Source organism: Heteronotia binoei, chromosome 14 (assembly GCF_032191835.1).
Source record: "Heteronotia binoei isolate CCM8104 ecotype False Entrance Well chromosome 14, APGP_CSIRO_Hbin_v1, whole genome shotgun sequence".
Classification (NCBI taxonomy): domain Eukaryota; kingdom Metazoa; phylum Chordata; class Lepidosauria; order Squamata; family Gekkonidae; genus Heteronotia; species Heteronotia binoei.
Genome location: NC_083236.1, coordinates 16,025,133 through 16,051,545, shown reverse-complemented (window position 1 = coordinate 16,051,545; position 26,413 = coordinate 16,025,133). Strand labels below are relative to the sequence as shown.

The 26,413-nt window shown below is 40.6% G+C and overlaps 3 protein-coding genes across 3 annotated transcripts; all 3 read right to left on the bottom strand.

Moving 5' to 3' along the window:
- Nucleotides 1-3,352: 3,352 nt before the first annotated feature.
- On the bottom strand, nucleotides 3,353-5,875 carry LOC132582586 (protocadherin gamma-A4-like). The gene has a single exon (XM_060254229.1). It carries the CDS (start codon nucleotides 5,782-5,784, stop codon nucleotides 3,382-3,384), a length of 2,403 nt encoding a protein of 800 aa, XP_060110212.1. The 5' UTR covers nucleotides 5,785-5,875; the 3' UTR covers nucleotides 3,353-3,381.
- An 8,137-nt stretch (nucleotides 5,876-14,012) lies between these two features.
- Nucleotides 14,013-20,216, bottom strand: LOC132582261 (protocadherin gamma-B7-like). The gene is made up of 3 exons (XM_060253800.1): nucleotides 20,204-20,216; nucleotides 14,655-16,981; nucleotides 14,013-14,021 (listed from the first exon to the last, which is right to left on the bottom strand). The coding sequence occupies exons 1-3, from the start codon at nucleotides 20,214-20,216 to the stop codon at nucleotides 14,013-14,015; spliced, it is 2,349 nt and encodes a 782-aa protein (XP_060109783.1).
- Nucleotides 20,217-21,303: 1,087 nt separating this feature from the next.
- On the bottom strand, nucleotides 21,304-23,827 carry LOC132582583 (protocadherin gamma-A12-like). The gene has a single exon (XM_060254226.1). It carries the CDS (start codon nucleotides 23,734-23,736, stop codon nucleotides 21,304-21,306), a length of 2,433 nt encoding a protein of 810 aa, XP_060110209.1. The 5' UTR covers nucleotides 23,737-23,827.
- Nucleotides 23,828-26,413: the final 2,586 nt, after the last annotated feature.

Here is a 26,413-nt window from a genome sequence, read left to right as displayed (position 1 = left end):
ACTGAATGTAAAAATACCCATCAAAGGATAAGCCTAATAACAATGGAGAAGAGGTGGTTCTGCTACTTAAACTGAACCCCTAATTTTTGTTACTATCTAAACCCATCAATCTCCATCCAATCACAGTTAGACTCACAGGAATTGTTTTAAATAAGGTGCTTACTTAAGGATGTGGGGGGCCTGAAATCAGTTATTTTAATAAAGTACCCTCACTGCTAAATTTTTAATCTATCCTGAATAATGGTGAAACCTGACAATGAATAATAATAATAATATAATAATAAATTTTATTTATATCCCGCCCTCCCCACCTCGGCAGGCTCAGGGCGGCTAACAACATTTTATAAAAACATACAATAATAGATAAAAACCTTTAGATTTAACAATATAAACATTAAAACATTAAACTTAATAACATTAAAAACCAGTCCAATAAGTACAATTATTCAGCGGTATAGGTCTTCAAACCGCATTGGCGGATCTTTAGTTACAGATCTTCTTAGCAGTCCAAATGTGCAAGTTTAAAAAGGGTGGTCTTGCAGGCCCTGCGGAACTGATCAAGGTTCCGCAGGGCCCGCACCTCCTCGGGGAGTCGGTTCCATAGGGTAGGGGCCGCGATTGAAAATGCCCGTGCTCTAGTATTCTGGTATTTAATCTCCTTCGGCCCAGGGATGGTCATTAGGTTTTTCCTGGCTGACCTCAGTGCTCTCTGGGGTTCATATGGGGAAAGACGGTCCCTCAGGTAGGCAGGTCCTCGGCCATATAAGGCTTTAAAGGTGATGACCAACACTTTGTACTGGACCCGGTATATAATCGGCAGCCAGTGCAGTTCACGTAGCCCCGGCCGTATATGTTCCCGTTTTGGGAGTCCCAACAACAGCCTGGCCGCCGCGTTCTGCACTAGCTGCAGTCTCCGAGTCCGGCACAGAGGTAGCCCCAAGTAGAGGGCGTTACAGTAGTCTAGTCTTGAGGTGACCGTTGCGTGGATCACTGTTGCGAAATCATATTAATGTACAACTAAGCAGAACATTTTCACTGAACATGAAGCTAGTCATTTCATCTAATTAAAAATGTTCTAAGAAAAACTTTACTGTTACATTAGAAATGTTACATTTATACATTGCTTATTTAGTAAGTAACTTTGGTTAAGATAGCACTGCTAAGTAGATCAAAAATACACAAGCACAAAAGAATGTTATGTCCATACAAACAAGTCTCTGACTGTGCCAAAGCAATGCATTAATTACTAAACCACACCACTAATTTAAGACGATGATTCTCTCTAATAAACAGTCCATGATAGGTAATCAGCATTCTAGCTGAAGAGAGGTCAGACGTTTATTTATTCCATTTATCAAGTAAAAATCTTGTTTCCTAGCCAAACATCAATCATTATCATTTAAGTGGCTGCTGAGAAAGAATTTTCTTTTTTAAAAAAGGTCATTGATGGCATGACATCACTTCTTGAGAAACCCCAACAGTTATTTCAGTTTACTCTAGGAATTCCTGGCAAGTATGATTTTACCATAGAGTTTCTGGTGATTCTTAAAGGAGCATGATGTTACTTCTGGGTTTCCTCTAGAAGTGTGTCGCTGTTACCTACTGGCATCACCCATGGTTCTGACCCCAAGGACTCCTTTAGGATCCTAGATCATACCTGGCAACCTCTCTCCTTCAATTTCTACAAGCCACACTTTATGATTCCTGGCTGCTGCTGTCCCAGTGTTCTTTTTTCTCCCCTACCCCTCAGTCCTTCAGGAAAAACACAACTGTTCTTTACTCCATACTAGGAAACAAGCCCTGCTGGGAGAGTTTCATACAGATTTGCCCCAACCTAGCCCTGCCTCCCATTTGGATTAAAAGTGCACAATCACACAAGCACATCTGCCCTCTGAGCTGTACTCGTTCTCACCCCGTCTCCAGACGCCTCCTATCCGCATTAAAAAGCTACCTGAATTTTCCTGGTAGCATCCCCCTGAATTGTATGTAGGTCACATAGTCAACTGCTGTCTGAATGCTCTGGGGTGACTCATAAGTAGAAGAGCTGTGTTATCGCGCCAAGCCGTTTCTGGCAAGGTCAGGGCCCCCCCCCCACCTCTCTCTGAGGTGTGCTTCTCCGCTCCTCCAATCGAGATTACACATGCGGCCTTTTTTAAAGAGACAACCCTTTCTGCAGCGGGTCTGTGGTTGAGCCAGGCTAGCAGTGTGAATGGGCAACCGCTGACCACTGCCAGGATCCTGCCGCGTCAGCAGCAGTTGTCTGCCCAGAAATGCTTCAAACTTTAGCAGATTTTTTCTGAATGGGATAAAATCATGTCAATTTCACAATGTGTAACCAGCCACAGCAGTTGTTGTGTAGGATGAGCAAAAGGCAAGTAGTTCCTGAGCACAGAAGTGAAGTGATTCTTCATTAGATTTAAAACAATCTAAACAAAAATATTTATGTAAAAAAAATGAAGGAAATAATTCTACATAAACCATAGCTATTCAATCTCATTTCTGGTGAGCTGAAATCTCCAGTGCTCTGATCTGTCCTCCACCTCTCTGCCTGAACCTATCCGGTCTGATTATAATACCGGCCTCCACCATCTCTCCCAGTACCTGATGCTTGGGCTGGACTGGGTTCTAGTGGAAATGAAATATCTTCTAGTCTTTTTTTGCTGGGGGTGGGGGTGGGGAGAAGGCCTAGAGCCAAGGGAGAGCTTTTGTCCAGCCTCTCAGGGGGAGGAGAACGAGAAACAGCCTGGAACATGGGAAGCCTGGTCTTGGCCTGCCTACAATAGCACTAGGCTTGCCAATCCCCATGTCCCAATGGGGGATCCCCTGGTTTTGCAGTCTCGTTCCCACCCCCAGGCAGCAGGCCAGTGGGGGAAGTCCCGCCCCAACTGCCACCATGTACCTTTCCACCTTGGAAGGCACAGAAGACTGTTTGGAAACAGTATGCTTTTTGAAAAGTGTGTGTGCCTTTAAATCCCCGGAGCCAGCCTGAATGGGGGTGGGGCAAGCCTGCAGAACAACATGGCTGTTGCGAGAAAGGGAACGGAAGCAGCCCATTTCCTCAGTTTGTTTTACAGTCCCTTTAGAAGTCGTTTGCACAGTCAAATAGCGAGAACCTCTTGTTTCCCTGTGTTAGCCTGAAGAACTTGGTTGAGTATATAGCATGGTTAAATTGCCCCGGTGAGACCACAAAGTGTGTGCTCCCAAACTGTGTTTATTTTGGCTGCTTTGTGTGTGTGTGTGTGAGGGAGAGTGGAAGTGGAAATGCAGCCAGATGCTGGGGGATGAGGGAATGAAGACTGTATTCAAAGGAACATTAGAAACAAAAAGCAGTCTGCATACGAAGAAATGAAGATCTTAATACAACACATAAATCATATATTCTCAGCTTACCTGGACAAAGCTCTGATTCCCAGTACCAATGTCTTCGACAATAAGTATGGGATCCTGTTGGTCAGTTAGTGCATTGGAATTATCTGCCCTGGAAAATGTGCATTTGGTTTTCCTAGAGTCTGTGGTGAGAGAAGCCTCTTGACAATAAGAGTGAAGAAATGCCCGAACTCCATCAATTCCCATGAACTGTGAAACTGGGACGCCACTGAAATTCACACTCCCAGAATCACACAGCTGTGAAGTTCTCCATCTGTACATCCTGATAACCAACAACACAAGGAGGAAGGTGAAAAACAAGCAGGAAACAAAAGTCACAGCAACCACCAGGTAGAAGGTGAGGTCTGACTGGGGGTCTGCAGGAGCTGAGATGCTGCTCAAGTCAGTCAATAGATCAGGGATGCTGTCGGCCAGCACCACAGTGACCGTGACTGAGGCAGACAGAGGGGGCTGCCCATTGTCCTTCACCAAAACCACCAGGCTTTGCTTGAGAGCATCCTTGTCCAGGAAGAAACGGGCTGTCCTGATCTCTCCAGTGTGGAGGCCTATGGTGAAAAGCCCTGGCTCTGTGGCCTTCAGTAATTGATAGGAGAGCCAGCCATTCTGGCCAGAGTCTGCATCCACTGCTACCACTTTAGTGACCAGATATCTAGGCTCAGAAGAGTGGGGGGCCAACTCTACTCCAGTGGAGCCATCATTGGGGACAGAAGGGTACAAGATCTGGGGGGCATTGTCATTCTGATCTAAAATTAAGAGAGTCACAGAGACATTGGAGCTGAGTGGTGGGGAGCCTCCATCCTGAGCCTTGACCTGGAAATGTATCTCCACCAAATCTTCATAATCAAAGGAACGCAGAGCATAGACTACCCCAGTCTCAGAATTAATGGAGAGATAGGAGGAGACGAAGGAGTCAGCCATCTGACTTTCAATGATGGAATAAGTTATTCTGGAGTTCTCCTCCCAGTCTGGATCATCTGCCTTGAGTGAGAAGACAGAGGCTCCTCTTGGGTTGTTCTCTGCCAGGTAGCAGGTATAGGTTGTTTCCGTAAAGAGGGGAGGATTGTCATTTCTGTCTAAAATCTGGAGTAAGAGTGTGCAGCTTGTTGAAAGTGGGGGCGTCCCATGATCAGTGGCTATAATGACGATATTGTAAAATGGCATATGCTCTCTGTCAAGAGCTCTCTCTGTCATCAGACTGTAGTAATTATTGTAAGTTTTCTCCAACTGAAAAGGTAGGTTGATGTCAACAGAACAAGAGACTTCCCCATTGGTTCCCGAATCATGATCTTGTATCTTTAAAAGGGCGATGACTGACCCTGGTGGTGAATCCTCAGACACTGAGTTGACATGAGAAGTTATTTCTATCTCGGGTATGTTGTCATTCACATCAGTAACAGTAATCAGTACTTTAGATCTGTCATACAATCCTCCTCCATCCTTCGCTTGTACCTCAAATTCATAAAGGGACAATTCCTCATAATCAAGGGTCCCTGCCAACGTTATTTCACCAGTAGTGGAATTGAGGGCAAACATTTGAGAAGCAACCTCTCCGGTTTTTTTGAAGGAATAACTTAACTCTTTGTTGATACCTTCATCCTTATCACTGGCTGTTACTGTGCAGACTGTGGATCCTTTCTGGAGATTCTCTTTGACACTCACTTGATAGACAGGTTGACTGAAAACTGGAGCATTGTCATTTGCGTCCAGAACAGTGACTTGAATCCGTGCAGTTCCAGATCGGGTTGGATCACCCCCATCAGAAGCTATAAGGATTAGCTCATACTCTGACTGCTCCTCCCTGTCCAGAGAGTTTTCCAAAACCAGCTCTGCATGCCTGGCACCATTTTCTCCCATCTGAACAGCCAAAGTAAAATGGCTACTGCCAATGAGCTGGTAATTCTGTATAGAATTTATGCCTAGGTCTGGATCTTGAGCTTCAGGCAGAGGGAATCGAGATCCTGCAGCAGAAGCCTCACTGATAGTAAGTTCTTGTTCTCCAGGTGGGAAGTGAGGAGCATTATCATTTATATCTGTAATTTCTACTTCAACTGCATACACTTTCATTTTATTTTCAATAATCAGATCACACTTTAACAGGCACTTTTGTGTTCTGCCACAAATCTCCTCTCTGTCTATTCTTTCTGCAGTGTATAAACGGCCACTTTCATAATTCCAAGCAAAATATTGGATCCTACCTCCACAGCCAATGCGGACTTTGTTGCCTGTTCCCTTTATGTCCACTCCCAGGTCTACTGCAATATCCCCCACCAAAGATTCCTTCGGCACTTCTTCAGGAATGGAGTACTGGAGCCGTCCAGAAACTTCCAATATTGTAATCATCATAAGGAAAATGAAGCCTCTTCTGGCTGAATGCTGGAATCTTTTTCCTGTTCTCATCTTCCCCACTTCACAAAGGCTTGATTTTATCTTCAGCAACACGTTGCCAAGAATGCCTGTGAATATTCTGCTGCAGATTCTCTTTCTTTGGTTTCACGCCGGATCAGTCAGTGCAAATCTGATCTGTACTTGAGCAGCAAGGCAAAATTGGATGCATCTCTGAAGATGGGTGAACAGCAGCACTCAGAGGATAAACCAGGTACTGCAGATACTTTTCATCAAAATTCGAGTTTTATAGCTCCAATTATAAAATACGTCTTTTTTGGGATAAACACTTGATTCATGCCCATATTTTGTCAAAACTATTTCTGATTATTGTTGTAATAAAAATAACTCTGTAATGATGAGGGACCATTTTTCACCGATGTTGGAACAAACAGAATGTGGTGCAAATGCTTACTTGTATGCTTGCGTCATTTAAATGTTATCCCACCCATGTGGAACTGCTCACAGAAAACTGGCTGTCATGTGACTCAGGCAATGTTATGTAGTGTAGTACCCAGGAGGGACTTACTAGTAGTACATATGTTTTGAACAAATCAGGGCAAAATGCATAACATTAAATAACAAAAGTTACATAGAGAAAGTAAAACAAAAACAGACATTCTAAATTAAAAACAGCAAGAAGTAAAGTAAACATTTCACTTCTTCACCATCTGGCAGGTGAAAATCAAACACATCATGTCCTTCTTTATACCTTCCAAGAAACACACAAATCATGTAGTTCTGAAGAAACCCAAATTATTTTATTTCAAATTTTATTAAAGAATTAGAAATAAGCAGGGGTCGCTTTGTAGAAAAATAGGTGGTGGAGCTCATCCAGGGAATGTTATGCAGCTGCACCTACTATTCAATGGACAAGGTGGGGGGGAGGAGGGGGAACCCACAGAAAGGTTCAGGAGCTGTGCTCCTGTGAGCTCCTGCTGAATCTGAGGCCTGGAAATGAGTCCATGAGCAAAGCAGAAAACCAAATGTCTTGTAGTGTGCAGAGAGGATGCTTATCCAGCCACAGGGATGAATGGATGAGAAATGTACAAAACACACATAGAGAAAGAAAACAATAGCTAAGTATGCCAAACTGAAAAGTTAAACTTTGTCCCTAGTAGGCTTGGCATTATTTATGGTAACAATGATATATCATGATTTCAGCAAGATCGTGATTGGTCCCAATTTCACAATTCTATCAAAAGCTGAGAAATGTTGATGTTTACTAAACAAGGTACATAAGACATTCGTCAACTATGTTGTTAGTATTAGGGAGGCATTTTGCTTCTGGTGGAGTAGAATCAATGTGTTGGGCTTTGTTCTGTGGAGTGTCTTGGGGTTCTGTTATCTCCCCCATATGCATCAGAATTTATATGAGTCAGCTGAATGAAACTGTCTAGATTGTTAAGGCTTGATGTTATCAATATACAGCTGGCACCAGCTCTACATTTTATTATCTATACTTCCAAATGTGGTGGTCTTAGCTCTGAACTGGTGCTCTGAGGGCATGCTCAGGTGGCTAAGGCAAAACCAGCTGAAGCTGCGTCCAGACAAGATGGAGGTAATGCTAAGTCAGAAAGCAGTGGCCAAGAGTGCCTTCTATCCACTTCATTTGATTTGCTGTCTCTTTGTTTAGATTCACCCAATCTGTCCAAGCTGATCCATACATTTGTAATCTTGAGGATGGTTTACTGTAATGTACTCTTAACCTTGAAGAAAACTTGGAAATGGCAGCAAAATGCAGCCTTGTTATTGTTGTCATTATCATCATCATCATCATCATCATCATCATTATTATTATTATTATTATTAAAATTTATAAATCATTCTCCCCTGAAGGGCTCAGGGTGATGTACAACATAATCAACATAGAAAGTTAACATGGACAATAAATAATTACAGAAAAAAACCAATTGTGATTGATGGCAGACATCTCATAGAGGTTAGCTCAGAATCTCACCTATTTTAAAACAGCTACATTGGCTATTGTTTTGTTTCCAAGATCAATTCAACATGCAGGTTATGACCTTTAAAGCCTTTTACATCCAAGGATCCTGATAGCTAAAGGACTGCCTTCCCCATATGCCCCTGTATAGCGACCATTGGTACACTGTTCCCTGGCTGCACAGACTGTCCCCTGCTGGTTGAATCACCTGGCATTAACCAAAGCCTATGCTTTTCCCGTTATACCTCCCATCCTATGGAATAGGATTGCTGAGGAGGTAGGCAGAGCCTTCTCTAGAAATGTTCAGGACGTGCTGCAAGGCTATTCTATCTGCCAGGACTTTTAATGGGTTACAGGCTGCAGGTATTGGAGGTGTTATTTGTGGAGTTTGAAATGTAATTTAAATTTGAATCTGTAAGCTTTCTTAAGCCACGGGGATAGATGGGATGTAAATATTTTAATAAATAATTCTGCAAAGCTTGTACATTATGGAAATCATGTAGCAATGGTGGGATTTCAGAGTGAATATTATTATCTTTCCAGTGGACCTAATATTCTTTCGTATTCAATGACATGTTTCAGAAACCAAAATATTTCTGCTCAAATTTTAATAATCCCTCTATATATATCTTCCTATTTTTATAAAACATTTTGCTCCAACCTAGATGCGATGTGAGGATTTTGTGCCTTTTTTTTGTGGAACCTTTAAAAGTGCCTATATGCACAATTGCTGAATTAATCTCCTGCAGACTGCAATAAATTCTAATTTGTAAATGAGTTGCCTGTAGACTCCGTTGAACGATCATTACACTTGGGAATGAGTTCCCTGCAGTCTCTTTGGAATGTTGCACCTGAGACTGCATGTGTTCTATGGGTCCTTGCTGTGGGCTCTAATGAATGAAGTGTAAAATGTACGAGTTCTGCAAACATATTTTGCAGAACATATATTTTGATTACCTTATAATAATCATCTTATAATAATTGTCCTGTAATAAATGTCTTGTTAAAGCAGTGAGTATTGACAGTTTTACCCTGACTTTATTTTTGTTGAAGCTCTGCTTTAAAGTCCCCCTTTTTTCTATTGTACTGTCAGACAATGTAACCTATACTGAAATGCATGCTTAGCTGAACTGTAGCCATCTTGAACCAATGTTACTAACCATGAGAAAAGCCTTGCATATCAAAGCAGAGAATGCAGATTGTTGCTAGTGTCTTATGTGAACATCCCTCCCTCCCTCCACTAAAAACAGCAATTGTCCTTTGAAGATAAAGCGCCTCAGGGACGACCATTTGGCTGTCTCTGAGAAGTAACCAGCCACAGCAGATAAGAGAGAAACCCGTGTGAATCCTGGCACCTCAGTGCAGCAATGTTTTGCATTGTGGCTTTGTGTAATAAACTTTTGATGTATACTCCTTAAAGCCTGATCCCAAATGCTACAGAGTATCAGTCCCAATGTTTCATCGCTCTATGTATGAATTATCAAATAAATCCTAACTTTGTTTCAACTTCAAAGACTGGTTGATTTGAGATCCTATTGTCTGACATGTACCACCTAGGAAATAACAGCCTTCTTCAAACTGTAATCAACAAATAATTATTTCAGATGTGAACTCCCTGCTTTGCAAGATTGCGAAAATAAAAGCTCTAAGCCTATCAATATCACCATGATAATCAAACAATTAAAATAGCATTTTTAAGCTTTACTGGGAGCCCGTTTGGTATAGTGGTTAAGTGTGTGGACTCTTATCTGGGAGAACCAGGTTTGATTCCCCACTCCTCCACTTGCACCGGCTGGAATGGCCTTGGGTTAGCCATAGCTATTGCAGAGGTTGTCCTTGAAAGGGCAGCTGCTGTGAGAGCCCTCTCAGTCCCACCCACCTCACAGGGTGTCTGTTGTGGGGGGAGAAGATAAAGGAGATTGTAAAACGTTCTGAGTCTCTGATTCAGAAAGAAGGGTGGGGTATAAATCTGCAATTCTTCTTCATCTACTGAGTGAATACTCTTTTTTATCAAACTGAGTGCCAGTGTGTGTACACGTGTGCACACACATACACACAGAGATGCGTATCTGTGGGTTAGCACACATACAGATAGGAAAGGCTTTTCCCTCACATATGCCAAGATTCATCCATTATTATGTTTCTACTGATCTATCTATCATCAGTTTCACTGGAGGCTCAAGGCTGTGCTCAGTGGAGCTTAATGGTGGGGGAGTAATTGCTTTGGTCATTATATCTAATCTATTATATAAAGAAACATCTAGGATGGCTGGGGCTGAATGGCTTGGTTAATGTGTGAAGAAGATGCTTGGAGACTAAGGTCTAATTTGTTAAGGAATTTCTAGTATAAATAAACTTGGAAAAATAAGAATTCTGGGACAAGACTCTTAAGGGAAAAAATCAAAATATAAAACAATTTAATAATGATATTTAACACTGACATTAATAAAACTTGCTATACTGTCTACTCCTACACATAGTTCTTCTAAATTTATTTCCACTGATTAGTGGAATTTACTCCTAGGTACATGGAATGAAGGAATTTCCCCCAAAGTCCAATTTCAAAAGTCTACTTCAAACACTTAAATTTTGCAAAGCTTTAAATATGGTGAAATTTTTGAGCTCTGCATTTGTCAATCAAACCTCATAATTATAGAAAAGTTTATGTCCAGATGTGTGTGCTTTTGTTTTCAAATGAATTAATTACCTCCAAAAGTCTGTATCAATAACAGTCTTCCTCAGGTCTTGCAAACTGAAGGTATGGTTTCCTCTATTGAGTCAGCCTATCTAATGTTAGGCCTTTCTCAGATGAGTTCCCTTTTTTAAGGTGTTTATCTCTACAAGTTATGATCCATTAAGTGACACAATGAATGCCATAGTTTCAGAAAGGATGTTTCAAATTCATATATCCTGAAACCTAATTAAGTTTTGCACCATGTAAGTTAATATCAGTCTATCTCACTTGTTAAATGTAACCATAAACTTTTGCAGCAGTTTACCTGGGAGCAAGACTAAGCAGGCCGATTCAGAAGTCTCATCTTATTGAATAGATATTACTTCCAGAAATGTCCCCTTAGGAATGCAGTCACAGGGTATTAAGATAATAGGAATTTTATTCAAGGTTGGAATTTGCTCCCAAGAAAGTGTTGTTAGGGCTGAACTGTAAACACTGAAAACCCTGCTTAGGATAGCTCTTTTAGTCATTACTACTAGAAAGATAGTTAATGTAAGTTATGGGAAAAGCTAAAAGCTACTTTTACAACTATTGATGCAGAAAAAAGGCCTTAGATTATGTAGAATGGAACTTGGTGTTTCAACCAGGCTGTTACAAAGATAAAGGATTTATTTAGAGAATTGGATATGTGATGTTAATGGATAAGCTCGCCACACAAGTATATGAGGGAAAGAAAAGATTGGTCTCAAGACCAATCCTTTGTACAATTCACTAAATGAAGTTAAGAATGAGTTAAAATGTACATGGTTAGACATATACATTCTTTTTTTCTTGTATAATGGCATATGGATGTATTTGTGTGATGTGTAATTTTTTATTATTCTATATTTTGTATTTTTTTTAAGTTGCAAAGCTACTCACACAATTATTGATGCAGAAAAAAAGCCATAGATTGTGTAGAATGGGATTTTCTATTTCAAATACGTATTGCTTTTGAGTTTGGGTCAGCCATTCAAGCACAAACCAATACATTTTTACCTCATTCAAAAAGAAAAAAGAAACCATTGAAATTCTTTTTGTTTAATTCAGAGCAAAGCTATAAACAATTGTGCTGTATCCCTGCAGTATTAAAACTTGACTTCCTTCCTGACGTCAGTTACTGAATTATTAATGGAAGTGGAGACTGTTCAATGTATGTTTTTCATATCAGAATGAATTCAAAAGGGTACAAAACAGTCTATTTTGGAAATGATTTTCCTCTCTTGTCTGATATATACTCAAGTATTGCTGTTGAGGTATGTGATAGAACGTGCCTGTTTTGACCTGAAGGCCCTGTTTCCACCCTGCCTGCCTGAGTTTTTCTCAGCACCTGGCCTTCTCTCTCTCTCTCTTTCCAGTAACACACAACCATCACCACCTGACCTTTGTACAGAATTACCCATGGGGAGGGTCAGAGCTCCCAGTTTCCTTTCCAAGTTCTTTGGTCTTGCCTCTGTGTCTCCTGCTCAGTGACAGTTTAATGCCTTATGTGCCTCTGGAGCAATGGTCACTTGCCTACTGCCTGTCTTCCCCAAGTGCTTTTTAGAATACCAAGTTTTCTCCCCACAATGCTAGAATGTCCAACACGTGACCTGCATTTATTTTTACCAGAAATGATGTAAGCATGCTCGTGCAGCACTCAAACACTAGGCCTCCAATACAAGGTCTCTTCTCCTATTTCTCTCCCGGGGAGTGCCAGCTGCACCCTGGCAACGCTAGTACTAATAGAAGGAAAAAATGCTTTTGGGTTTGTTTTTTTGCAAACATAGATAAAAAAAGGTCAAACAGTATAACATATGGCAGTAGGGTGTGTCATGAAAATGAAAAATAAATGAATGAATACAGCATCCAACCAATGTACATATGACCAAACTCTGACTAGACACCATAGATAGTAGCAATGTAATTTTATTGTGTGAGCATAGACTTTAACAGGAATAATTTAATATAGTTAGATTAAATATTTGAAGAAGTAAACACTAGGTATAAACATCCCTACCCATAATATTATATATGCATTAATCATTAAAATCAACCAAACCTTTAATAATATTAATCCTAATTAATAAGAATTTATATTGTCATCATAATCCACTGTGTAGACCTTTAAAAAGCTCTTCTTCTAAACAGTAAAGTCCATATTTTAAAACTGCTACTTTAATTGAGCTCTTATCAGAACTTAGATGACAAAGTTCCATGGCGCTGACTGTGACGCACCACGCTAAGTCCATCCCTTTTTTTCCTTATTCCCCCTTTTACCCTGACTGTGCATTAGAGAAGCCAGAAGCAGCCAATCAGGACACTTTGAACCTACAGAGAGAGATGGCGGCAGTTGGAGGAGTAAAAATTTCTTCATATACCTAAAGTTCCCAGGAAATTATTGCCCAGATGTTTTCTGAAGAGAAAGAAGGTATAGCCATTAAAGTTCCCACCCTCCAAGCATCCATCCATCATCTCTCTCTCCACACAATAATCTTCAATCTTAAATATAAAAGGCTACTATGAATTAGAGGGTATAAATGAGAATGCCAACCATTGTTAAAGTTCATGAACAAACATAATACTAGTACTAGTAGTACAAGCAACTTTTTCTACCTTTCCCCCCCTCTTTTCCTCCTCCACCACATCAATCCCTTCTTGCCTTTAATCTTTTTCAGTCTCTCAAGATTCATTATTAAACTACCAATAAAAATCTAGAGAAATACCTGCACACACACAAATATATAAACACAGACATTGACTGAAACTTTCATACAATTTCCAGAAGGAGAATTGATCCAAGGTGTAGACTGGTATCTGAAGATGAGATGAAACACTCCAGACCTAGGAAAATGCTTTTCAAAAAATCTTCATGGCGATCATTTAACAACCTAAAAATTCTTGAGAATATATGGTTATATGATAGAGGATTTATGGAGAAGTTCACATTGAAAGCTGAAGGATTTTAATTTTTTCTGAGTTTCATACAATATAACTCCATCTTTAATATCCAGGCTGTTATATCAATATGTATAATTCCATGGATACTGGTTCTATTATATACCCAGATCATACGATAATTCGTTTAAAACTTGAATTTTACAATAATGTAAGAATTACTTGGAGAGTGGATAACTTATTTTTTAAAAGACCTTTAAAACAAAAAAAAATTGTGGATGAATTAAAATTATACTTTGAAATTAGTTGGTTAAATGACGTAACCCATAATTTCATCCCCCCCCCCCCCAAACAATTCCCCCATCAGGATTTATGAGGACCTGGAAAAAGGTGCCAGTATTCAATACCAAATCCCATTCCAAATCCAAACATTTATTACAGCAGAAGCCAGCAGCAGTAACAGTACCAACAAGTATCATCACACAATAAAACCTCAAAGATGATATAATGGATATCAACTTTCAAGGAACATTGGCCTAAGCCTATGATATGTGTACTCCCTACTATTCAACAATATGCATGTAATCAATATTAACTGATCCACAGGATCACAATGTGTTTATGGTGACTTGATTTAAATTGCTACCATCTGCACTCTTGACAGGAAGATATAATACCATGTCATCTACACCAAGATGGAGAGCCATGTTAGTCTGCCTGTAGCAGCAGAAAAGAGCAAGAGTCCAGTTAACACCTTTAAAAACAACAAAATTTGTGGCAGGGTAGGAGGTTTTGTGAGTCACTGCTCACTTTTTCATGCTTCGATTTACTGGTGAAGATGTGTTAGGGTTAATTTGCCTGTAGCAGTAGAAAAGAGTCTTGTAGCAGGATTTACTGGAACCTGTGTTGATTGATTAAAAAACTGTTCTCTGAGCAGAAGATTCTCAAAATTTTACTGGCAGAGGCTGACCAAACAGCTAACGTATCTACGGCTAATTTCTGCTTGCTGTAATGAAAATATGAGCCATGGTAACCTGTGTATAATCTACCCAGAGTCTAACATTTCAGCTATTAGTTATTTTAAGATTAATGGTGTTTGCTTGTGAATGGCCTGTGGGCCATAATAAAAACTGAAGTACTAGTTATTTCTCCAGATTAATAGAACCTAAACAGATATTTCCTTCTGAGAATATGGCCCTTGCTTTATAGGTTATTTGTATACAAACAAATCACAGTCATTAGTTGTAGAGCACTTTTCAAGAGCAACAAGAATGGCAGAAACAAATTTCATTCAAACAAGCAATACCCATTAAATTAATCATGAGAGAAACTTCATGATCCAGAACTTACCTGCTCCACATTCTCTGTTTTACCATCAAAATTGTTATCTCCACTCAGCATCATGGAAATATCAGATTTTACATTACAGAGGATATTCTCTGCTATTTGGACAGTAGGCTGCAAGAAAGTTAACTCATTTCTTCTAGATTCAGAAGACAGGCAGACCTGGTATGAATATGGCAAAGTCCCATCCTCATAATTGGGAGGGTAAATGGCACCAGTCTTTGCATCAGGAATAAAGCACTGGAGAAAGGTGGGGTTCCTTGACCGTCGGAGTTTCATCATAATGGTCAGTGTTACTGTCACAAGGAATAGGAAGGACAACAAGGCCAAAGCCAGAACCAAATAAAACTGGAGATCAGACTGAGAGTCTGAATCACTGGGTTGAGTGTTCATTTCTGGAAGCGCTTCTTGGAAGTTCTCAGCAAAAACAAGGTTCAGAGTCACAGTTGCTGAGAGAGGAGATTGTCCGTTGTCCTTCACCATAATAACCAGCCTCTGCTTCACAGCTTCTCTCTCCAGTAATTCTCGGGCTGTTTTGATCTCTCCTGTGTGGAACCCAATGGTGAAAAGAGAGGGTTCTGTGGCCTGCAGCAGGTGGAAAGAGAGCCACGCATTGTGTCCAGAGTCAGCATCCACTGCCACCACTTTGGTCACCAGATAACCAAATTCAGCCGTCCGAGGCACCATCTCAAACAAAGAGGAACTTTCAGTTCCTTGGGAAGGATAGAGGATCTGTGGAGTATTATCATTCTGATCCAGAATACATACTCTCACTATGGTGCTGCTATTGAGGGGTGGGGAGCCTCCATCTTGGGCCCGCACTTGAATCTGAAACTCTCTGAATTGCTCATAGTCAAAGGAGCGCTGTGCATAAATGGTGCCAGTCTCAGAATTAATAGAGAGGTAGGAGGAGAGAGGCAGGTCCTCAATGTTACTCTTGAGGATGGAGTAAGTGATTTGTGCATTGCGATCCTCATCTGGGTCAGAGGCCTTGACACTGAAAATGGACGATCCGGAAGGGTTGTTCTCTGGCACGTAAGCGGTATAGGAGGGCATTTCGAAGACTGGAGAGTTATCATTGATATCTGAGATCTTTAGAGAGATGGTTTTGTATGTAGAGAGCGGAGGGATGCCTTTATCTGTGGCTATAATTGTAATGTTATACTCTGGAATTTTTTCTCTGTCAAGGTAACTATCCGTGAGAAGTTTGAAGTAATTATCTGTAGATGAAACTATCTGAAAAGGTACAAGTTCTCTGAGATGGCAAGTGACTTCCCCATTCTCTCCAGAATCCTTGTCATGAACCTTCAGCAAAGCAATAACAGTTCCAGGCATGGAGTCTTCAGGAATTGGACTGGATACAGAAGTAAGTACTACTTCTGGAGGACTGTCATTCTGGTCTAAAACCTCAATCTCCAGTTTGCAATGTGTCATGAAACCACCCCCATCAATGGCCTGTATTATCCCTATATAACTTTGACTTTCCTCAAAATCAATACTCTCTGTAAGCGTAATTGTTCCATCATGTGGATCCAGGTTGAATTTCTGTTTGCTACTTTCTAGGATGTTGCTGAAAGTGTAAGTTATTTCAGCATTTGTTCCTTCATCACTGTCAAATGCTTTAACCTGAACTATGGAAGTTCCTCTGGGTGTATTCTCCTTCAGGCTTACTTTGTAGGTTTCCTGGTCAAAAACAGGTACATTGTCATTGACATCAGTAACAGTAACATGTATGTTTGCTGTTCCGGATCTTATTGGATCTCCCCCATCCAGAGCTGTAAGGACCAAGTGAAGCGCTTGTTCTTTTTCCCTATCCAATTGTTTTTGCAATATTAATTCTGCATATTTGCCCCCATCCTTGCTGTCTTTGATTTCTAGTTTGAAATAAGGAGTTGGGCTCAAATGATAGTTCTGAAGAGTATTGACTCCAATGTCCTTGTCTTCAGCATTTCCAAGGACAAACAGAGCTCCTGGCAGACTTGATTCACTCACTTTAAGTTCAATATTGTCTTTCTGGAAATGTGGGGCATTATCATTAATGTCTTTAATCAAAACTTGTATGTGAAATACATTCAAAGGGCTGTGAACCACAGCTTCTAATTTTAGGACACAAGAGGGTGATTTCCCACAAATTTCTTCTCGGTCTATCCTGTCATTCACATACAGGTTGCCATTTTGCTCATTAAGAGTGAAATATTGCTTTTCTGAAGAGATACCAAGCTTGCGTTTTGACAGCTCTTTAGCATCCAATCCTAAATCTTTTCCAAGATTCCCCACAAGAGAGCCCTTTTCTGTTTCCTCTAAAATTGAATAGTGAATCGGCTGAGACAGCACTTGACAGAAAAAAGACAAGAATATGAACAGAAAGAGTACTTGCCTTTTTATCTTCCTCGTTGTCTCTGCATTTCTATTTTCCATCACCCTCATTTCATTAATTTCCTTTCCTGGGATTTCCCCCCTCAGATTTTCAAATATCCTATTCTTAGCAGTAAGGTGTTAGCAGTGCAGTCATTTGTTGATCCTTAGGAAATGAAGAAAATTCCTCTTTTGGATGTGCTTTTAAAATAAAGCTACCTTCTGTTTTCTGATCAGATTACGATACTTTTGCAGGAGCCTGAAATGCTCCCCTGTTGTCCAACAGTGACACCACGAGTCCACATAAAGAACTGCACAGTGACAATTTTTCTTATATTTCTACATAGCAATTGTAAGGATTATTCAAAATACAAATCTGTGCCTTCTTTCCCCAGATGCATTAGTGCTGTTTTCTCAGCAGGCTTATTTACTGCTTACTTACTTTGCTCCTTATAATAAGTCCTAATATTATAAGGCCCAGACTAGCCAAGCTTGCCAGAGCTCAGAAACTAAGCAGGATTGGCCATTGTTATTATTGGGATAGGAGTCCACCAAGGAAGACACGGGTTGTTATGCTGAGGAGGGCAAAGACAATCCACTTCTGCTCAGCTCTTGACTTGAAAACCCCAGGAGAGTTCACTATGTCGGTTGCAACTTGCTTTTAATATTATAATTCATTTCTACTGTCTTCATTTTATAGTGCAGACCCATGCATTCTTTGATTTGTTTAACATTAAGTTCTGAATTAAAATCAGACATAAAAGTGATATCATATAATAATACATGTAATACTAATATTGTTTTACTGATACATTTAACCACATGAGCTTTAACAATTTTCAATTCATTTTTGGAATATGTGCCTTGCAGCACAGTGAATTTCTTGTGAGGACAAGAGCACATGAGCGCTACAACCCTCTCTCCATTGCCTATTTTAGTCCATACATCCATACACATATGCACAAACATTTCATCATCACAAAACCTTTATTGGCATAACCACACACGTTTCCCTCTTGCATGAGTAACCAAACCTGTTATCAAATTAGCTGTGGCATTTTGTACCAACTGAAGTTTCCAAGTTTCATTCAAAAGCAGCCCCATATAGAGTACATAACAGAAATCATCCCAGACATTATAGAAATGTGGATCAGAGTCAACCAGTCCAAGAGGGCAGAAAATGTCCTAAGAGACAGAAAGTACTCCTAGAAACTGTGCCAACTTGACCTTCAAGGAAAAAAAATCTGGGTCTAGACTTTTAAGCTAATGTAGGCAAATCAGTCCATAACATCAAATCCATCCTTAACATCAACTTTCCCACTAGCAGCAACCCTACCCCATCTTGTCTGGATTAAATTTTAGATTGCTTCCCTTCATCATTCAGCCATTGTTTCCAAGCACTGAACTGTTATGAGAGTCACCTCATTGTTTAGCTGAAGACAAATATATCTGAATAATTTAATTCAATTGTGTCATTTATTTATTTATTTACATTATTTATAGTCTGCCTTTGTCACAGAAATGACTGAGAAATGGCTTTGTCACTTAGCCAGTGCAATCACAAAAATAGGGCATTCAATAACCGATGCATTCAGATTTTAGAAGTCTGGAACCATCAGAGAAAACATTATAGCATAAGTATTAACATGCCACATTAAGCAATACAAGAATTACACAAATAGGCTCCTGCTTACAATAAGCAAAGTATAGTCCACAGTCTTTAATCATTTTATCCAAGCAAGTTTGTAAAACCATTTTGTGTAGTGCAACCCTATTACCTGTGCAGACATTAAACAGCACAGCAGTTCTATTACAAAGAAATTTCAAAGGGAGATTAGAAAGACTGCTGAATTGCAACTGATAATGAAGCTCAAGACAATACATCCTCCTGAACTGAGTCAAGACTTAGGTTTCCTGTCTCATTACCAATGCTGATTTGTCCATGTTTACTACCCCTCTGCATACCACACCTAAGGCAATCATCCCTGCTATTGTCATTCGCCTACTAGTATCATCTGGCATCTGAAATCACTCAATGGACTCACATTCTAGCTTTATCTGAAAAAAATGAACAGTGACTCACAAAAGTTCATACCCTGGCACAAACCTTGGTAGTCTTTAAGGTGCTACTGAACTCTTGCTCTTTTCTACAGCACAGGGGATAGCATGGATCCAAGAATATTCTACAGCAGAATCTCCAGGGTGAGAATCTGAAATACCCAGTGGAATCACTCTGCTACTCATGTGACACAAAAGATCCAAACCACCACAAAATAGATTCTGACACATCAAATTATTGCTCCAAATGGTTGAACAAGACAGTATCAAAATTGGCTGATTCATTCAACAAAAAGCTCAAGGATCCACTGCTGCCCATTTGTACCTACAGATCGAGGGGAAGGCAATCTTTCTTTCCCAAGTGCTGGAAAAAAATGCAACATGTATCATGAAAAGCTCCACTGGACAAGATTTAGCTGATAAAATGCTGCCCTCATTTCCATAGAACATTCACTGTACTCCAGTTCACACAACAGTAAGGTGGAGTTTGTGCGTCTCTGTGTTGGGGAGGTCAATACCTGTCCTTCTCCCTCACCATGCATGGAAGGAAACATGAGAACAGGCATTCAAAGTGGAACCTTGGTCCTATGAGGACCCAAGACATAAAGCATTTATCCATTTGTTTTGAGAGAGAAGAATCATGCAGATCAGACTACCATGTCCATGGAACTCCCTGCAGAACATCTGAGGCACACAGTTTTTAAAGTGGGCAGTAGAGGAGCAAGTGCCTACACACAATCCAATAATTACTTTTGATACTTGGCAATAAGGATCGGCTTACTGTGTCACAATGAGAATATAAACATGAAGGGAGTTCGTAGAAGTGGGAGGGAAAGCCTAGTATGGGAGAAGTCCTTGTAAGGAAAAAAAAAGGTAAAGGTAGTCCCCTGTGCAAACACCAGTCATTTCCGATTCTGGGGTAACATTGTATCACGATGTTTTCATGGCAGACTTTTTACAGGGTGGTTTGCCATTGCCTTCCCAGTCATCTACACTTTCCCCCCAGCAAGCTGGGTACTCATTTTACCGATCTTGGAAGGGTGGAAGGCTGAGTCAACCTTGAGCCAGCTACCTGAACCCTGCTTCCGCTGGGATTGAACTCAGGTCATGAGCAGAGCTTGGACTGCAATACTGCAGCTTACCACTCTGCGCCATGGGGCTACATATCCTTGTAAGGTAAATCCTCATAAAGAAATCCACTGTATTTAGTAGCCAACAATTTTTTTCCCTAGCCCACTTTGCCACATAATTACCTAAATTAAAGGACATACTGATAGACTGAGTGGGGTGGGGGGAGATTAAACTGTAACCTGTCACTGAATTAGAAATGCGTTTGTGGGTTAGATCTCCCCAGATTGGTGACTAATTCTCTATATAGGAAATCTAACATCAGTAAGAAAGTTTGTAGAATGTGCACACAGTTGAGATAATATTCTTTATTGTTCATAATTTATGGTAGTTATTATGTTTTTATTCTTATGTTCATATTTATGTTGAAACTTTTATTTTAATAACAAGGAGTATTTCCTCAACGAAGTACTCATTCTGCAGGCTAAACTGCTACAATCCTAACACAAATTTAACACAGTCAAAACGAGATCAAATTTAGGGGATGTTACATACCTAACATAAAAAGGAACAATTTTTTTAAAGTCCCTCTTTCAATATATCGAGTGACAAGTAAAAGAAAATAGAGCCCAACAAATGCAAAAGGAGTTAAGAAAAGGCTAGAGAAAGATATAATAATGAGATCATTTTGCCAGGGCCTTCTCGGTGGCAGCACCAGAGTTAGGGAATGCTCTCCCAGAGGCCATGAGGGCCCTGTGGGACCTTCCTACATTCCGCAGGGCCTGTAAGACTGAATTGTTTCGACAAGCCTTCGATGTTTAAACTGAGAGAGAGCTGCCACCTGACATCAGCTAGAATTTCCGGTGACCAACCGCCTGAAAAGCAGAACCGCCAATATAGTAATGGCACAGCACCGTGGAATAGTTTTTAAATTTTAATTGTATTAATGTTTTATAGATTTTATTGACTTATTGTTTTAAATCGTGTAAACAACTGTTGTAAGCCGCCCTGAGTCCGCTTGAGGAGAGGGAAGGATAAAAGTCTAATGTAAATAAATAAATACAATAATAATGAGATCATTTTGCTAATCATCAGACAGCAAAGACTGAAGGGAAACAGCTATTGAAATTAACACATATGGAAGAAAAATGAAAATCTTGCAAATCTAAAAAATTTAGCTCACCTGGATTATGATTAGATCCCCATTATTCAAATTTAAATCTTCAGAAGCTTGGATAGGATCTTTAACTTCGTCAGTCAACTGATTAGGCAATGTATCAGAATTATTTGTTTTGGAAATGTTGAAGCGGCTTTTCCTAGAGTCTGTAGTGAGAGAAAACTCTTGACAATAAGAGTGAAGAAATGCTCGGACTCCATCAATCCCCACAAACTGTGAAACTGGGACTCCAGTAAAATTCATACTCCCAGAATTACACAACTGAGAATTCCTCCATCTGTGAAGTCTGAGTGCCAGCAACACAAGAAGGAAGGTGAAAAACAAGCAGGAGACAAAAGCCACAGCAACCACCAGGTAGAAGGTGAGGTCTGACTGGGAATCTACAGGAGCTGAGATGCTGCTAATATCAGAGAGGCTTTCAGGGATGCTGTCGGCCAGCACCACCGTGACCGTGACCGAGGCAGAGAGAGGGGGCTGCCCATTGTCCTTCACTAAAACCACCAGGCTTTGCTTGAGAGCATCCTTGTCCAGAAAGAAACGGGCTGTCCTGATCTCTCCAGTGTGGAGTCCTATGATGAAAAGCCCTGGCTCTGTGGCCTTCAGTAGCTGATAGGAGAGCCAGCCATTCTGGCCTGAGTCTACATCCACCGCCACCACCTTAGTAACCAGATATCCAGGCTCAGAGGAGCGAGGGGCCAGCTCTATCCCAGTGGAACCATCAGTGGGAGGAGAAGGGTACAAGATTTCTGGAGCATTGTCATTCTGATCGAGGATAAAGAGAGTCACTGAGACACTGGAGCTGAGTGGTGGGGATCCACCATCTTGGGCCCTGATCAGGAACTGAACCTCTTGGAATTCTTCATAATCAAAAGAATTCAGAGCGTAGACTGCCCCTGATTCAGAATTAATAGATAAGTAAGAAGACAGAGGGGGAATTTTCATGACTCCTTCCACGATGGAATATGTTATTCTGGCATTTTCTTCCCAGTCGGGGTCATTGGCTTTTAAAGTAAAGATCAAAGCTCCTCTCAGATTATTTTCTATGACAAAAGATGTATAGCTTGATTCTGTAAAGAGGGGAGGGTTGTCATTTGTGTCTTGCACTTGGAGTGAAACAACAGTAGATGTAAGGAGTGGTGGAGTACCATGATCAGTAGCTGTAACAGTAATATTGTAAGATGGCACCTGTTCCCTGTCAAGAGCTCTGTCTGTCATTAAGGAGTAAAAATTGTCTATTGATTTCTTAAGTTGAAAGGGAAAGTTGTTAGGAATGAAACAATTAATTTCCCCATTGAGTCCTGAATCTCTGTCTTGTACATTTAAAATAGCAATAACTGTTCCAGCTGGCGAGTTCTCAGGGATTGAACTGACTACAAAAGTCACTGATAATTCTGGTGTGTTATCATTCAAATCTATAACAGAGATCAAAATTTTTGACATATCACTCAGTCCTCCCCCATCAGTGGCCTGCACTTCAAGCTGGTATAAGGATGCTGCTTCATAGTCCAGGGAATCTTTTAGGATTATTTCTCCTGTTGTGGAATTCAATAGAAAAATTTTGGAATACTTATCTGTGATTTTTTGAAAGGAGTATTTGATCTCCCTATTGATTCCCTCATCCTGATCTGTAGCTTGTACTGTACAGATGGTAGATCCTTTAGGAATATTCTCCATGACAGTTGCTTCGTAGACTGGCTGGCTGAAAACTGGTGCATTGTCATTTGCATCTAGAACTATGACTTGGATTTGAGTAGTGCCAGATCTCACTGGATCGCCCCCATCAGTAGCTGTGAGGATGAGGTCATGAACTGGTTGCTCTTCCCTGTCCAGAATTTTTTCCAATACCAGTTCTGCATACTTAATGCCATTTTCTTCCATTTGCACATCCAAAGAAAAATGGCTGCTGCCTGCTAGCCGGTAGTTCTGTATTGAATTTATACCCAGATCTTGATCTTGAGCTTTGGGTAGAAGGAGTCGGTCTCCAAGGGTCGCAGTCTCACTGATTTTCAATTTCCATTCCATTGGCAGGAACTGGGGGGCATTATCATTTATATCTGTAATTTCCACTTCAACTCCAAACAGCTCTAATTTGCTTTCAATAATAAGCTGAAACTTTAAGATGCATTTATCTACCTCACCACAGATTTCCTCTCGGTCTATTCTCTCTGAGATTTGTAAATGGCCATTGTTGACATTGAAAGCAAAATACTGAATCCTACCTATCGTGGGGACAATGCGGAGTCCAAGGTTGGAAAGTTGTCTCCTGTCCATTCCCAGGTCTTTTGCAACATTCCCCACAAAAGATCCTTTCTGCATCTCCTCTGGAATGGAATAGCGGATCTGTGCAGAGACTGCCTTCCAAACGTACACCATAAGAAGGCATTGCAGGATTCCTCCTTTATAGCTCCACAGTTGTTGATTCTTTTGCATTCTCCTTAAGCAAGATAATAGCCCAAATGACTGTTTTGGCTCCACAAAACTTGCATCTAAATGTTTCCTAAGCAAATGCCCCTCCGTTTCACAGTGTGTCTTCTCAGCTTTTTTTTGCTGGTTGTGAAAAAGAAAAAAAGAAAAGCAGGTCTGCTGGATATTTCAGTTCTCTTTGTTGTTGGTGAACAGCGACACCATGGGGCTCAAGCGGAAACTTGAAAAATCCCATTTGGAATATTAAACACATATTTGTTACTAGGAAACTTTAATTTTACTTATTTAAAATATCTTATTTGTACCCAAGAAAATTCCAAGCAAACAACATCACCAGATTGATCTTTTAAAAAGTTTAAGATGTTTCCCTGCAAAGGAAATAGAAACATTATTGCATATATATCTTGACTATTTAGCCTTCTGTAGCTACTTGCTAAGAACATTTCTCCTTTGGAAGGTTGGCAGCAGACATTTTTTTTTCTCTTACGCATCTTCATTTTTAAATTCACAAGTCAGTTGCCTTTTTGTTAATCTAAGAATATTTAATATAAGCCTTTAAAATGCATAGTAATGAGCATGGTGTGTTCTTATGAATTGTTACACACAATTCAGCTCTTTTCAGTACCTTTTCACTTGCATCGGCCTTCTCTTCCTCCTTGTTTCTGCAGATTCCACCCTCCACTAATCTCCTTCATTTCCTTATGAATCTCCAATGTGCTCTAATTAGGCACCTGTATGTTCTCACAGATCTATTTCTCTCAGTGAAGTCCTCCATATCAATCACAGCTACTTGGGAGCTGTTTATTCATGATACAGTTCCATGCAACCTAGCCCAGTGTGTGAATTGTGCACTGTGAGTGGTGCACAGATCACATGGTTAACATGCAACCCCAACACTGTTGCATCTTTCATGTACAGCCCTCAGTTGTATGGAATAACCTGGCAGAAGAGCTGCTTTCATGCAGTTGCATGCCTGAAGTCCTCATTACTTGAGATCTGTTTTTGCTTACCTCCCACCCATTTACTCTGGTTCTCCTTCAGCTCCCATTTAATAACCAGTCTTGGTCCCTAGTTTGAAAGTACGGCTGCCATATAATTTCAGTCAGTGGTAACAGATTCAAGGAACTAAGGAAGCAAAATGCCAGAGTTAAACCTTTGGCCATCCTTGAGACAACTGATATCAGTGCTGGCACATAATAACTCAGATCCTTATTTTGAAACAGCAGATGTACTTGATATTGAGGGCATCAAGAAGTCCCTGTCTTACCACACCATTGTGTCCTAGGGTCAAAAGTTTACACCAAGGAACTATTTAAGCTCACCTGTCCCCCAGACATCTCTGGATTCCTGCTATATTTCAGTATTAACAGAACATAGAGCTTAGTGTCTCAAAACAAACCCAGGGAACTTAGGCCAAAGAAATATTAACTGAAGGCTAATTGCCTTTGAAACAAAGGTACAGAAAGCCCTGGAGCAATGAGAAGGCCCTACTTTGCCTAGAGGTCAGTTCAGCCTCTCCATCAGATACAGGTAGCAGCAGGTCCTTCTCAACAGGTCTTAAATCCCAAGGCAGGTAATTATATTGGAGCAGGCACTCCTGAGATATGTTGGTAAAGGTGCCATTGTCCAGGTGGTTGCTGGAGAGCTCCTGTGATTACTGTTGATGTCCAGGTTACAAAGATAAATTTCCCTGGTAAAAAAGCCTGCTTTGGAAGGTGGACTCTACCACTTTATAGCCCACTGAGGTCCTTCACCCCCCACCCCCACAAACCCTGCCCTCCTCAGGCTCCATCCTCAATCTTCAGGATTTCCCCAACCCAATGGTGCCAGACCTATATGCAAGGTCCAGATTGCATATAGTCTTAAAGGCTAAAGACAACACTTTAAATTTCACTTAGAGATGAATTGATAGCTAGGGTAGCTGTTTAAGAACTGGAGTTACATGAGGTTGGATCCCACATGTCTGTTGCACTAATGGTGGTGCCTTACTTCACTTCCAACTGATTTTTGTATCAGGAAAGGGGCCTGCGCATAGAAAATGTGCTACTGTCAGTGGAGCGGGTCTGAAGATTTCAGCTCATTATTTCCCCAAATGCCACCAAACTATGCCACTTAACATTAGCTGAAGCTTCTGGAATATCTTCATAGAGTAAATTATAATGACCCAGAGGTCCCTAGGATATGGGCCTCAGTGACTGAAAGACATGATCTTCCAAAAAGGGTGGAGCTGCCAAATGACTTAAAGCTGAAAGGCATCTCCCTGCCCCTCAGGAGTTAATCAGAATCTAAAATATCTCTCTCCTTAGCGTGAACCTGATCAGTCAGGGAGAGTTTAATATTTTTGCCATCTAATTAATTTGCCAAGGACCACACTAATGTAAATTCTGTTTTATATGAACTGAGCTTGAGTTTATTTCAATCTGCTCCATAACGGAGCTCAGAGATGCCACCTATATGACATAAAAAGCCCCACCATAAAAAGCCCCACCAGCTGAGGCAGTATCTGACCAGGAGACCCACGGATCCAACACAGCGCCAACTGGCTTTATAAGACCCCAACATCAGGGTCTACTCTTTATTCATTTGAGAACTTGATCTTTGCTTGACTTTACCTATGCTGCTTGTCTCTGGCTCCTACCGGGCTTGCAGGTCCTCACCCCTCTAGAAGACTAGAGAATTTACC